Raw genomic sequence first — 15,247 nt, forward strand, 5'->3', positions numbered from 1 at the left:
TTTATTTATTATTTTTATAGTTAATTTTTTGATATTAAAATGCGCTGTGTCAAGATTGTTAGTGCGACAAGGACATAAACATTTGGGCGAAATTTCTGGATAAGGGGAAAGATGAAAATTCATAAAATACGCATGTCAGCAAGAGAGAAATAATTGACATTTATACGACCCCGATGCGCGCGTGGAAAACTCCCAGTGTCTATTTTGGGTTTACGCGGACAATCACGCCTGCGTGAATTTATTGATTCGATCCATTTGACTATATCAGCCAAATCCTTGCTGCAGGTCCTAAAACAGGTGCAGTTGGTTTTGAACACTTCATGGCGCAGTACGTTCACCAGCTGTCACCAGTTAGTTTAAAAGTACTTAGGATTTTTATTTTTATCTCTAATACTGTGTTAAACTCTCTCCATATTTTAAACTACGTTGTCCAAATCCACTGCAGTTAATATTTCCGTAACTTGTACCTCACGTATGTTATCGGACTAATTTACTAAAAATCTCGTTCTTACTCGTCACTTTTCGCGATTAAAGATTTTGGTACTCGTTAAAGCTAATGTAACGCATTATTTACAGGCTTTCGATAATTTTTACTTTCGTTCCTAACGTTGGCCACTTCTACGCAGCGATTTCCGGTATTTAGCACCGCTATCGCTCAAGCCAATATCGAAAAGAAGCAACGGATCTAAAAATTCTCATCATCGGAACCCGAATCATTGATCCTGAGAAGACGCGTAAATCGACTTTTCAGGATCAAGGTCTGCGCCAATCAGAATTCGTTTATTCCTGGACTATCTTCATCGAAAGTTATAACACAAGGATTGGCTGATACTTCTTCAGGCTTGCGCATCTTACCCCTAGCTACCACTTTCCTTATTAAACGTGCCACGTCAGCAAGCTCCAATTAAAATTTCATCTATCCAGATTCACCGAGACCTTCTCAAATATGGCAGAATCTGCAATTAACCTATTCAAACTGTTTCTACTGATTTTTATCACTTCTTTTAACAATGTTACACCGACTATCAATCCTGTACAAACGGTAAGTCGATATAAAAAGTAATTGAAATATATATTTAGTGTTCTCTCTCGATAGGGGGGGGGGGGGGGGGCTTTGAAAAAATAACTAATGTATATACCTACATTATTATACATACCGACCATTGATTTAAAAGAATATCAATGAGCTTTAAAACTCGGTAATACTGGCAAAGAATAGTCGAAAATTAAAAAATCGTATTTTCCTGCTACTATTCGAAAGAAATTGTCTGGTAAATAGAGACAGTCTTTCCGGTGTGTAAAATTTCAGTTTTAATCATCCACCGATCAGCCTAGAATAAAGTTTAAAAATCATTATACCATTACTTTATCGACGAATCAATTATCGGACTGCTATTAAAAAAAAAATGAAACCTACTATTTGTTACAAGTTATTATTTGCAGATGAGATTCGTTTAACGAGATCGATAAGAAATAATTGCCAGTTGCAATATACTATATCAGTATATACTCCCGATAATTGAAATTTAATTTCTACTGGAAACTTTACGCGAGGTCTGATAATAAATGTGATTTATTACTGCTCTTAATGACGATCGATTCTCATTGTTTTTTATCAGCTCTGGGAATCTCCCGAAGACCATAAATTATTACCAGTCGTTGATTTCGAGGAGTATTGGAAGGGACCGGAAAATCTTGGTCAGATTGCAGGGGTTGCTGTGGACTTATCGGGGAAGCCCGTAGTTTTTCACCGAGCTAGTCGCATATGGAGTTATAAGTACGTCACTCTTATCTTTTTCTCTTTACCAAACAATTCAACTCACATTCAACATAGTAGTAAACATTTATTACGCAAGCCTCCATAAATTTCAACTCGCAGTATAAATATGAGCTATTATTACCAAAGTATCGCACACCATGTCAATTCAATAGAATAACAGTACAATAAAAAAGCTAATATTCAGCCATATGCGAGATGATGTTATTTGGTGATTTAAATTTTTTATCAACAGCACTTTCGATGATCGCAATGTTTATCAGCAACAATATATGGGACCTATTATGGAGAATACAGTGATAACTTTAGATCCAATATTTGGCAAAGTATTACATGGATGGGGAAATCAAACCTTCTACTTGCCACACGGAATTCACATAGATTTATTTGGAAATGTTTGGCTCACTGACGTGGCTCTTCATCAAGTTTTTAAGGTAAGAAAGCCAACGAATGAAACAATTTCGCTAAAGGAAGATTATTTTCAAGAAGGATGAATTTTTCATCGAAATTCGCGCAGAAGCTGCAAATGTGTGATAGCTTTGAGAGTATTATTGTAATAAATATTTGTGGCATTGGGACGGTTTAATTGTCCGTTTATTTGAAAGCAACGTATAGTTTGCTAAACATGATTCGTGAATGTTTGTCGATATTTGGTAAATGAAGGCGGCGGTCGGATGACGTGTTTTGCTTTTATTGGTTTAAACTAGTACTCCAGCTCTGGAGTTCTTCAGCTGGTGCTCGGCCGGCAGTTCGAGCCAGGGAACGACCTGGATCATTTTTGCCAGCCGACTTCTGTGGCAGTGGCGTCCACGGGACAAATCGTCGTCGCGGACGGATACTGTAACAATAGGATAGTCCTATTCGACTCGCAGGGAAATCCCAAATTCACCGTAGGAGAGCGTACGTGGCCCCTTACGTTTTCGCTGTTTTCTCAATCCTTCATTCCACCATTTAACAATTTCTATTCCACTGATCAGTCAAGAAATATTATTAAACGATCTGTGCTACATGATACGATATCATTTAAACATATGCATTCTTTACATATCACAAGAATCCCATTTTCCCATATTAAAGTTTAATCAGATTTGCAGCTAACTTTTCCAAATGTTGAAGTATGTTGTTTCAAAAAATATTATCACGGTACGCGATATGCAAGGGTATACGTTTTTTTTTAAATCTTTTATGTTTATAATATCAATATTATAAACATAAGACCAGTATTCTGTTCATACGCATATATCTGAACAATTGCTCTTGTAAATTTACGTAGTTTAAATTAATATTTTGCTAAATGAAATATAAATATATCTCTAACTTTTGCCTGAATTTAAATAATGATCAAAATTAGAGGAAAATTTGGCTCTATAATTAGTACACTCGTTTCGTACGATGTTTTGATCCATTGAATAAAAAAAAATTGCAAAATTGCACGCACGTGTAAGAAATAAGGTTGTAACCGAATTGTTGCAGATAACGTTAGGTTGAACTCTTATGTTTTAGGATGTATAATTGAAACATATTCTACACATATGACTATAGATATAAAACCGATTCTATAATAACGTGATTTTTTTTTCTAACACTTGCAGAACTAAATTTAGTGGTCCCGCATGCCGTGACCATTTTGCTCGATCAGGAGGTCTGCGTGGCAGATCGGGAAAATTCTAGGATAGTTTGTATGAACGTGGGCCTGCCGGGCTCAGAATTTAGCTCCGAATATCCTTATGCTATCGAGGACCCGCTCTTTGGACGAATGTTTGGTATCGCCTCTTACGGTGAGTATATGTACACCCACACTCATCCAAACTGGAGTGAGCGAAGGATTTACAATTGCTCGAATGAAAAAAGTTCAAGAAACAATTAACTAATATCTTTCGGCGGATCTTTTAAAACAAACAAACAAACAAGTTTCCATTGATTTTAGGAGACATAATTTACGCTGTAACCGGAAAAACTCCTTACAAAATAAATGCAGGCTTCACCATAAATTCAAAAACACGAAAAATAATCAGTTCCTGGGGACCAGTATTAGACGTAAGTTAAAAGCTCAATACAAAGTAAGAGGAAAGATGTTTAACTCTTATTTTGCTCACGTGATTTATTTGTCAAATTTTTAGACGCCATTCTCAAACCCGCACGCAATTGCCGTGAGCCCGGATGGTAACACAGTCTATGTATCGGAAATAGGCCCTAACAAACTATGGAAGTTCGCCCGGATACAAAAACTGTCCAAGGGCAGCGAGAATAGTATTTATTGAGCATAACAAAGATATGAAAAAATTCTAAAAAAAAAAAAAAAAAAAAAAAAAAAAAAGTAACAATAACCATTTGAAACAGTATTAATTTCTGCCAAAATTATGTTAAATGTTTATCCATGAAAATTCTAATTTACTACAAGCAGTCTATGGACTATTTTAACGATCAATCGAATGGACATCCTAAATTACAAATATTTCTGTAAGGCAAACAGGCAAACTATAAATGGGCTTTTAGTGTATAATTATTATATTTAACCTGGTCAGAGTACGAAACTAATCACCGATATTTGCCCACTTCGATGAGAAAAAAAAATCTTTTCACTGGGATCTCAATATTTTACTCGTATGCATGTTATATTCGTTATCGTTAAGTGGATAATTAAGCGATTAGCAATTAAGGCCTGGCCACGAAGAACGCGATCTGTATTTACTGCCGAAACTTTCTGTCTTGCAGTCAGTTTGGGCAGTTGGGGAATGGCGTTTCGCGTGAACGGACCTTGAGCGATTAACTGTCTCGCGTATAAATCTTTTAAGGACGAGAATGATCTAGTCAGCTGACGGTGTAATGCCAATTGACTTTACTCCGAAAGCACGAAACTCTCTTACAATTAGCTAAGAATAATAATAAATTTTCTATTCCTCGATAAATTGTTTGTCTTAAGCGAATAAAATATTAACTTGTATTATAACAAAGCACAAATGAAAACAGAATCACCTGTGTACGACGAAGGGCATTGTGCAATATAGAGATTTATCAGTATACGAATGAACAAAAAGAAGACAGAATACAGAAGCATAAAAGACACTAAGACAAACGAAAAATAAAGTAACCGTTGTAAAATGGAAAGCTATAGCTTATCTAGGTTTTAGGTTTGACTTCTCCGCTGCTAAAACCAAAGAAAACAAGATAAAATGAAGCAAACAAAAACAGGTATTTAGGTTCCTAAGGGAAAGCCGAACGCTCGAAATACAGGGATATTGGCTCGAGAGACAATTCTAAGCACAAAAACGAAAGCGCAACAAACTTTATGTTACGATGTAAGATGTCTAATCTAATTAAGCTATAACCGTGCTAATATCGACAGCTCACCATTAATATTACCCGAGGCTGTGAATGTCGCTGAAAATACCAATATCGACTCGAATGCCAGTTTTCTCTCAAATTCGCTTAAAACCTATTAAAAATCGATCGAAAGATTGAATTTTCCAGCTAAAAGCAAAATTTCAAGGTTAATGGATCCGTTACATGCACAATAATTCTCTAAGCTGGCATGCACGTCTCTTATTGGATAAATTATCTTTCGTTCGAACAAAAGCCTCATAGTAGACTGGACTGCGGTAGCTTGTCTCTAGAATTCTCAAGGATTCTCCGAGAAGAAGCTACAATGATGCGAAGCACGTCTCTCTGTTACAGACTAGCGACTAGATTTGTGTGTATATGTTTAGTCATAGATCTATTACGTGGAGCTTTCGATTATGCTGAAAGGAGACACCCCCCATTCCATTGTTCTCGCGAACATATTCGGACAATAGAGACGGTCGACTCCTCGACATCCTTATTCGACTAACTGTAAATATCACTGGAACATTTATATATTGACATTTTCCATGCATCCACGTGCATACAGTGTTACGATGCTGATGAATGGAACGCATGTTACCACTCCATGCTGATAACTGATACTACTACTATTACTACAACTACTATAATATACTATAGAGAAAGAGGCATCCGCGTGAAAAGAGTTATACATCCGACTTTCCTTGAGCGCTCGCGCAACGGAGTGGGGGTAAGGCCACTGAGGCCATGCTCCTTCCATTATGATCCCGAGTTCAACGACCCCTAACCTCACTACGATATTTAGGAATTAACAAGGCTATAAAATTAGGTCCATACCGCATTACGCGAAACCGCGATCAGAATATCCCATTTGATTATTCCATCTGATTAAATTCACATTCCTGGAGATATATAATTACGTCTAGATATCGTTATAATAATTGCAAAACGTACAAAAGTATATGATAAAAAGTATATCGCAGTAGTTGCGAATTCTCGAGAAACACGAGTGCATCGCTATAAAATTTCGCGTATTAACTATATAAGTGAAAGGATTAAAAAAGCGCCATTGTTTTTCGTGAATTCTCAGCGGCCTAATATATCGCTATCGCCGAAAATAACTCGTGTGTAGCGTACAAATAGTTGCTTCCATGAAAATGAAGAAACCTTTTGGAGAGCAAAATTGACGAGGTAGGAGCAAGGTTTGATCGTAAAAAGAGAAAAAGATGAAGAAATTGGGTAATGCGGAAGACGAGATGTATAATTTTTTCGTGAAACCAATTAAGTTTATCGTTTTGAAACAGTGCAGCGTTTATTATTGAGAATGTGGCTGTAGATTAAAACTGAGTGTGAATTAGCGCAAAGTTCTGACGTACCTGTTCGAGCTTTGAAATACCCATGCAGCAAAGATAGATGTTGTCCTAAAGAATAACCGGATGTTCTAAATTTAAATATCACAATAAGAAACACGTGGTATATAGATTATAGGAAGAAAGGTGGTAGGAGGAAAAGATTTAAAGTTATAATCGCGTCGCGCGCTCAAACCTCACGTATTAAAATACCTAATTGAAAGTAAGTTTTAAAAATAGCAGCAAATTCAAAGGGATGAAAGACTTCAGCGCAAGATAAGAATAACGAGTAATTCATGTCACTCAAGATTTCAGTCAATAATTCTCGCGATTAACATAATAGTACTACACGCAGTGAACTAATTTTTCTTCGACAAATGTATAGACGGTATAATGCAGAGCATTCGAGGCTAGCAGTGGCTTAGCTGTAATTGTGCCGAAATTCAAGGAAAAAGTAGAAAACGTCCTTTTATGCGTAAGCATACTTAATTAAAGAACACGTAAGGCAAATAAACTATTATATAAAATACCAATGATCACGTTAATGTAATATTGCGAAACTTAACGGCAACCCAATTTACGCGTCGAGAGATCCCATGCGCAGCAGATCGAGTGAACCATAAATAGTATTAATATATATATATATCTAGCAATTGAAATTTCAACGATAAATTATTCATAATAGCCCCCACATTCGGTTAAATTATATTTACAAGGTACGCAAGACAAATTCTAAATAACTCGGACTCTATTAAAAGTTACACTCAAGCAAATTTCATTTTGGATTAAAAGAAGCAGGTGAGATCGTTCGATGAATTACAAAGGGAGCTAATTACCAAGCGTGCGTTCGATAAAATTGTCAAAAAAGGTTATCGAACGTGCGATTTGTAAAAATCGTATTAAGACACACGCACAAGAATGATCGTTGCTTCTGTTAATTCCAAGAGAGAGTTCATCGATAGATAATATGCCAAGTTAAATTAAGTCCACACTGATGAAATAATTGTTTTGTGATCTCGGATAAAAAAATCAATATGGAAACCAAGCACAAGCACTTGCACGATTTTCGATTCATAAATAAATCTAACGTCACTTACCGTTTTTATTGTAAAAGTACGTATGTCGTCTCGTAAATTACAAATTGAAAGTACAAAGATATTTTTAACCGTAGTTATAATTTAAGAGGTATAATTAACTATAGTCACGCTATATTACGTCGCTCTAACACGTCTCTCGGTATTAGTAAACTTTAAGCTAACATTTTCACGGTGATGAAAAGGTCTCGGATCAATAACCTCGATCCACACAAGCAATTCACAAACTACCCAACAAAACTTTGAAAACAACAAAAAAATAATAATAATCTCTTTCATTAATCCTCCGAATGTGATACCGTCGCCAAGTACCGAGTTCTGAAAGTAAAGTGAATTCAATTTGCTAAAGAAAAAGAAACAGAAAAATTTCGTAAACTGAGCTGTCATCTCGTTCCACTCGAAAAAGGAGAAATTTTGCAAGAAACAAAAGTCAATCCCTAAACAGAAAGAATCTTTCCTATAAATAAAAGTATATAGATACTCGAGGTATTCCTGCTCGGTGTGTACGCCGGTCCCAAACAAGTCATATACTACATGTATAGTACATAATTAAGTATTACTACATCGAACGAACACAAGAAAACTAACTAAACAAATAACGAAGACAATATAAATACATATCTTCGGACGAAATAATTGTAAAAAAAATTAACATAAGAAATAACTGAGAAAGGAGTCACTTAAGAGTCACTCTGATAAATACCTAAATGAAAATATGTTGGTCAAACGTTCTCCATTAATTTCGCCATTGTGTATATCTCTTGCAATGCTTCATACAAGACAACAGCTACTTTTGATAATATTATAATAAATAGAAATATAAAATCGACGAGAGACCAATATAGGATAGTTCTAAATTTTTTCTGTGACAGACTATCATATAGTAGATACAAATTATTTTTCTTAAAACAAAATGAGTCATCTTCCATATACGATCCGGAAAAATTAACGTTTGTATAATACTCCCATATGTAACTGTCGGTGCTCAAAAATGTTACATTAACGTGGTAAAACTATATACGAGTGTGCAGCAATTTTGAGAAAAATGTCAGAATTATACCAAGTAACGATCAATTGTATACCTCAGGTAAAACTAAATAGCATGGATGTAAAGGAAAAACCAATAGATAATCTTGACAGGCGAAATTAGGTTCAAATACTTATATAAAGTTGTGTCGGGGCCAACTCTCTAATACATGTTAATTATCATTGGTAGCTATTGTCGATATTATTGAGTTTAATCATTTTCAAGTTTTCGCGAAATTTCTTCTGTCAAAAACAGTATTGGTCACACGATTACAATCGCTTTCGAAAGTTGGGCGCGTTAAATAAGAGACATTGATAAGTTTTTGCTGAAAAAATACTCTTTTAAAGCTGAAAATCTACTGGCCAACGTAAAATTATGTGACTTCTTTTATATAAAATCTGTATCAAATTTATGGTTCTTAACGCTATTCGTCATGCTTCCTGATAGCTTACTTCATAAATAAAAGATACAAATGGTAATAATATTTTTTAATAGACAATAAAGTAATTGACTATATTGATTTTAAGGTGCTGGATCTCAGTGAAAATTCGAATAGGGCAAATATATGTGCGAATAAACAGTAAGGTGCTATGCATTGTTGTATATGTTTCCACTGTTTTAACGTGCAGCTTCGGAACTGCAAAATTTTCGTCAACAAAAAAATCGTAAATGTCTAAAAACCACAAACAAGGTTTAAATACATTATGAATATGCAGTGTTAAATAACTATCTGGATAAAATATTTTATGAGATAAGTTTCTAGGTAATAATATACACATTGTTAATTATCTTGGCTGACACGTAAGGTAAACTCAGTTACAACTACAATATTTCATTGCTATTACAAATATTAAGTTTTAAAGTGAATTTAAGTATTCCAAACTTTTACGAACAAATATTTGTTTGTATATAAAAACTTATGTACCTTGTATATTCTGTTTATCTCGTTAATAAATCCATTTTATTTAACCTTGTCGAAATGTCTAAAAAAACAAAACACGAACCTCCTTGCTGTACTAGATTTATACAGTGAGTGATTATGACGTGGCTGCATGGCCCCTTAGATTATACGTATTTGTCATGCAACACCAGATGAAAGATGATGAACTGTAGTGAAATGTGATCGAATTGTAACCCGATATACAAACGACAACATTCGATTTCTCAGCTAAAGATAAATGCCAAACGCATTTACTAGAGAACAATTATTTTGCTTGCTTATTCTTTTAATCACTCCGACTACAGTCATGATAAAACAATGACTAATTACTTTACAGAAAATTAAGCGAAAGGCACGATGAGACGTTTCTACAATTGGCTAAATAAGCATGTACAACTTAGACAACTCTACAAAACTAATCAAGGAATCTTTTAATGAAACGAGAGGAAAAATACGGATAACGATTGATGTGCAATAAGAAAGGAGTGAAACCAGATTTGCTTCATTCTCCAATGGCGTCAGATCAATCAAACGATGTCGATGATAAAAAATATAATTATCGTAGAATCACAGCTGGGCATATATCGAGGACGGTCGTCAATTAGAGGCTTGTGACAAGCTGGCGATGAAAAAAAGTCACTGTGTTCTCTATAAGAGAGCACACTATAGCTGCCCACGCCATTGACATGTGTGTGTGTGTGTGTGTGTGAGCAGGATGCTGGGCTAATGAAGACGTGCTGAACCGGTTGCATCCCCCCCCCCCCCTCCTCTCTCCACCCTCTCCTTCTCTCTTTCTCCCTTTTTCCCTTCTTTAACACTTTCTCGTTGTTTCTTTATTACACTACACTCCTCCATTTACCTCATTTCTTCTTCACTCAATTTCCTCTTTCCAATAATCTATACGATCCCCTTAATTTTACTTTTTTGCTCAAGAGCCAAATTGTCCACCTCCGCCTCTCTCTTTCTCTTCTTCATTGCTCGTCCACAACTTGCATTATTCTCGCTATATATGTATGGATGGAGTATCTATACGCTCCTATACCTCCTAATCATCCAATCCCTTTTGGTCGCATCAACGCAACTTCAGCTTTTCTCGGATGCATCCATTCGACGTTCGTGGCTCATCCTATCCTCTTTCGTATAATCTCTTTAGCCCTTTCTCAGCTTCTTGCCTACCAGAAAAATACGTATCTCCTCTACAGTCAAACACAGCGCCAGAAACTGGTTTTCTTCCGACTTAAGACAGCGGTGTCTCGAATTGCCCGGGATCTGCCCCCCTCCATTTTACAGGCTGCGGAGGAAACCAGAGAGAGAGAGAGAGGCTCGCAGAGGGATACGCTGGTAAGAAGTGAAAAAGAGCGAGCAACTCGGTGACGAAAAGAACAGAACTGGATCTAATTCGCGGTTAAGCTTTTTTTACACAAGATACTCACCGCAGTTAAACGGTTCATTCATTTTCAGGGATTAAGTCTGATCCTCCAGCGTTACGCGTCCACAAATATTTATAAAAATAGCGAGTCTCGCCGGGCAGGAAAATGTGCAGAAAAGTCTCGTCTCCGAGCGTATAGTTCGTACCGCGAATAAAATATAAATAATACATTCTCGCGTGTCGAGGCGATGAAAATCTCGAAAGACTCTTCATGCGAGATGTAGATTAATTTCTCGGATAATTTGAATTTCTCTAAAGGAAGAGAAGGGGGAGGGGGGGTAGTAGAAAAATAACCAACACGTTGGAAGGGGCTCACTCACGGCTCGACTCATAAACGCCCGGAGATAGCCGAGTCCCTTGTTTTCCTCGCGAAGCCAGATGCTCGAGAATACGGTCGAACTGTGGCATGAGTTTTTTCGTAGTTGGAGGGAGGGGGGGGGGGGGTTCGGGGCGGAGTACACGCGGTGAGTATACATCCTCGTGTAAACCGTGTCGGTGTGGTTGGAGCGTGGAGTGTACGTGCGCGAGCCGGCTATAAGCACGAACACAGGGAAGGAAAGAAGCCAAATATGAACCGACCACGAGCCGCCATTACTTTCACGATCTTCTCTTTGGCCTGGCTACACCCGAGGCAGCATCTTAACAACTTAATTTCTGGCGATAGAGAGAGAGCCGCTCTCGTGCTCGTTTTTTTCCACTCCTTCCCCCTGCGGCTTCTCCCGTCTTTATCCCTTCCCCGCAATCTCCGCTTCCTGTGCAATGCGCTGCACCATCGAGATTCGCAGCTCTTTCTATTCCTCGTGTCCAGTGGCAATTTACTCCGGAGAGCTGCATGAAATCTTGTACGTACCAAAAATACTCGTTGCCAGGAATTATTTCAGACTATTCGACATTCTTGTCTCTGGTACCATCCAGCATTGATCCACTTACATATATATATATATATGTATATGTAAAACAAAAAGAGAAGGATGTTAAACATCCGACGTGCGATATAATTCTTCGCTTGGATTTTTGTGCAGTCGTAGATTGTAGCGAGTGGCGTTGCAAAAATTTATAATGAAAAGAGAAAAGGGAGAATAATAAGGAGAGAGAGAGAGGAAAACGGGGCCTGATGGATGACTGAGAAAAGGCCATGCAGAGAGAAGACCTCCTAGTGTACAGGAAGTGCTCGAGATGAGGTCGTTACAAATCGCTCAGGGCTAACGCAGCGAGCTGCTTGCGGTCCAAGGAACTCTGTCGCGTCCTCGGCAATTTCAGTAAACGCTTCTTCGAAATGGAACGCTTCTCGGAAAGTTTTCGCTACAAATGGATAATTAGCGGGATGGCGACGCGGAGGCTGCGGAGGAAATTTCTCTCGTTTTCCGCGCTTCTTCGCCAGCAATTTTTTACTCTCGCTCGATGCCTTCTCTCCTGGACGACCGAGCAGTAACTTTGATTTGTTATTCCGACTGGTCAGCGGTGACATTCCGGGCGGTACAAATGATTCTCGAGCGTGTTCGCGACGAATAAACAAGTTCCTTGACATGGAGGAACGATCTCGGGGCAAGGACACCGAGGACTGTCCCTTCTCTGATGTACCGACGCGAGTAAACCGAGCTTCGGTAAAATTACTCGTGCCAACTAGAGAAAGCACGCACTGTAGAAGCTCTCTGTACACACACACACATATATATATATAAGAAAATATAATATCCAGGGATCTCGAGAGAAGCGAGTTTTAAAGGCAAAGTAAGCCGGTAGCCGTAGCGTCGTGCTGCTTCAAATTGCTCGCCGTAAATCCTAATTATCGCGGAATTATACTGCGCGGAGAAAAAAAAGCGTATACACGCGTACGGAGGGGGAAAGATGGAAAAAGAGAATCTCGAAAGGATTACGCGCGCACACGGATGTACAAACACAGGGGGAGAAGCCAACGTGCTTGTACGCATCTCGCGTGAGATGCGAGCGGTCCAACAGGTGCATCCCCCCCCCCCCCACCCTCCCCCCTTACTCAATTCTCTTTGCTCTCATCTACCTCACACTACCACACGCATCGGTATATTCGTAAAATCGCAAGACAGAATCATTCGTTACATTAATATAGCCGTATATCGTATCTTTGCGGAGCGTATAAGTGCCTTATAAATTCAGAGTCGGCCGCATTTAAATCTAAATCATAAAGCTGCGTTATTCTCCCCCAACGTTGAAAACGATTCGTGGTAGTTGGGCTTTTTCCACTTTCGCGAGCTGCGCTTCGTGATTAACGGCCCATTGAAAAGAGGGGTGGAGGGGGGGGGGGGGAGTGGAATAGAGAGGAGAGAGATGGAGTGGGTGCGAGAGACGAGAAAAGAAAAGGCTAAAAGCAATATAGTATTTCAATCGTGTTTATCGCCTCAAACGAGCCGCTAATTGAGCATCGTCTCTGAAAAAGACAAAAGCATCTACGAACGAGCGAGCCAAGTGTTTAATGATTCACGATTGAGCGCAAAGGATTTGATACTCGCCGAGCAATCAAGCAGCCTCGTCGTTCGACGCAAATTGCGCGCGTACGATGATCCAACCTATATTGAATAATCGAGGCTGTGATGTGGTAATCGGGATCGGTCGTTCTCGTGCAAAATTGGCGCGTTTCGAGCGTTTAAACATTTTTTCTCTCGTTTTGAGAACCGAGTCATCGAAGGGGGGTGGTTGGTCAGTGTCACTTTTGAAGAAGAGACGCGTCGAAGACGCGCGTATGGGGTTGCGTCTCGCGTCATCGACGGTTGAACGTGAGTTAAGTGAGCCGTTGAGTAGGGCCATCTGGTGATAGGAGGATAACGTTCGCGTGTGGATAGGGAGAGATAGTGGAATGGAGGGGGTGAGCATATGTAAAGGAGCGCGACAGAAAGAGTTCGGTGGGAGTGTGTGCAGAGCTAAAAATGCGCGTGGAAGGGATTGGGTGGCTGCATGGGGATTCGAGGTAACCTTGAGAGAACGTCTGGAAGCGAGAAGAGAGATTATTGCAGATAAGGAAGGGGAAGATGCTGCAGCAACGGGTACCACACTGACAGATACATCTTTATTGTGCCGAGAGTCTGACTTGCGCGACCGAAATCCAGAGCTTCGGATAAGGTTGCTCCGTTAGAAGGAAGATTGCTGCAGGCTGTATTCTTTTCTCAAATGTATTTAAATCTCCTATTTAAATGCGATAAAAGAATCTCACTGCGCTATGCATAAATCGACTAAAATTTGCTCTGTACCTTAATTATATTTACAATATGAAACACAGTCAAGCTTTTCTTTCTACAATTTCGTGACTCTGTTGAAGATTTAAATCTGTGATTTAAATATTAATGCATTTTGCTTGGAGATAAACTGATGCCTTGGCGTTTGTGTATACAAATTACTCGAGAGACCCGACCAATTTATAAGAGCAGTTTTCTGGCTTTGCAACATGTTTTAGGGTGGTTTTTTATGGAAGAGAAAAAGGAAGAAAGAGAGCTGGAAGGGAGAGGAGGAGAAGGGGGGGGGGGGGGAGGGAGGTCTCAATCGTATCGTGTCGAATGTTGCGAGTGGCGAGCAGAAAGAGGAGATTATTCGCGGAGAGGCAATGGTGCAGGAAGGCAAAAGGCGAGCACCTGCAGCGAAACGGCTGGTTAGCCAGGGATTATAAATTATAGGATTTGTCCCTTATCTTCTTTCGACACGTCAAGCACGCCGGCGAGCGAGGTGGTAAAACCTGAATTTTGAGAAGTAGTTGTACAAAAATTTGCAATTGCAACTGTGGCATAAAAACTTCCTTCGGATTTTGCTCCTCGCCTTTCCCTCTCGAATACTGCATAAGTATTATTTGCGATATAATATTATCCTCCTTAAGTTTGCAGACACCGAACATTAATCCCTTCGAGTAAAATCCACCGGGAAAACACTCGACGATTTTTCTCACATCATCGTATATATATATATATATATATAATTGTATTTCAAAATAAAACTCCCTGCAGTGTATCTATAAAAATCGATAGTCGATAAAGCAACTATTTCACCTGGATTAATTTCAATCGCATTTGAAGATCCGGTTCTCCAACGAGATTATTCCTCGCTAAAAATCGAGGAAGATCGACGGATCATACTCGAGTATAATTTCAACTTTTAATCTATATCCATTAAAACTTTTTCATCGCGAGAGGTTTATCGCTGACAAAATAATCCAGCGTTTGTATATATCGCGGAGTGGTTTTATTGAATGAAATGCGAGTTTTATCTGGTGAGTACCAATGAAATCATTTCCTGGTATAACGATCGGAGCATCAAACGGTGAAAAGATTTCATCGATGAGGAGAGGGACG

At 38.7% G+C, this 15,247-nt stretch overlaps 1 protein-coding gene across 1 annotated transcript; it reads left to right on the top strand.

Annotated features, from left to right (window-relative positions):
* Positions 1-285: 285 nt before the first annotated feature.
* Positions 286-9,541, top strand: LOC136783106 (peptidyl-alpha-hydroxyglycine alpha-amidating lyase 2-like). Its single transcript, XM_066742964.1, has 8 exons — positions 286-472; positions 577-1,042; positions 1,620-1,777; positions 2,013-2,211; positions 2,485-2,677; positions 3,370-3,555; positions 3,705-3,814; positions 3,898-9,541. The coding sequence occupies exons 2-8, from the start codon at positions 947-949 to the stop codon at positions 4,036-4,038; spliced, it is 1,083 nt and encodes a 360-aa protein (XP_066599061.1). The 5' UTR covers positions 286-472; positions 577-946; the 3' UTR covers positions 4,039-9,541.
* Positions 9,542-15,247: the final 5,706 nt, after the last annotated feature.

The sequence above is a fragment of the Prorops nasuta genome, unplaced genomic scaffold, assembly GCF_024137725.1.
Source record: "Prorops nasuta isolate Cenicafe-Biocafe unplaced genomic scaffold, Cenicafe_Pnas_1.2 PNAS00032, whole genome shotgun sequence".
Lineage (NCBI taxonomy): Eukaryota > Metazoa > Arthropoda > Insecta > Hymenoptera > Bethylidae > Prorops > Prorops nasuta.

Excerpts from the sequence above, each read along its gene's own strand:
- LOC136783106 (XM_066742964.1), top strand. The coding sequence starts at position 947 with ATGGCAGAATCTGCAATTAACCTATTCAAACTGTTTCTACTGATTTTT. Across the intron at positions 2,678-3,369 it reads CAAATTCACCGTAGGAGAGC|AACTAAATTTAGTGGTCCCG; the intron begins GTACGTGGCCCC and ends TAACACTTGCAG. Across the intron at positions 3,815-3,897 it reads CCTGGGGACCAGTATTAGAC|ACGCCATTCTCAAACCCGCA; the intron begins GTAAGTTAAAAG and ends TCAAATTTTTAG.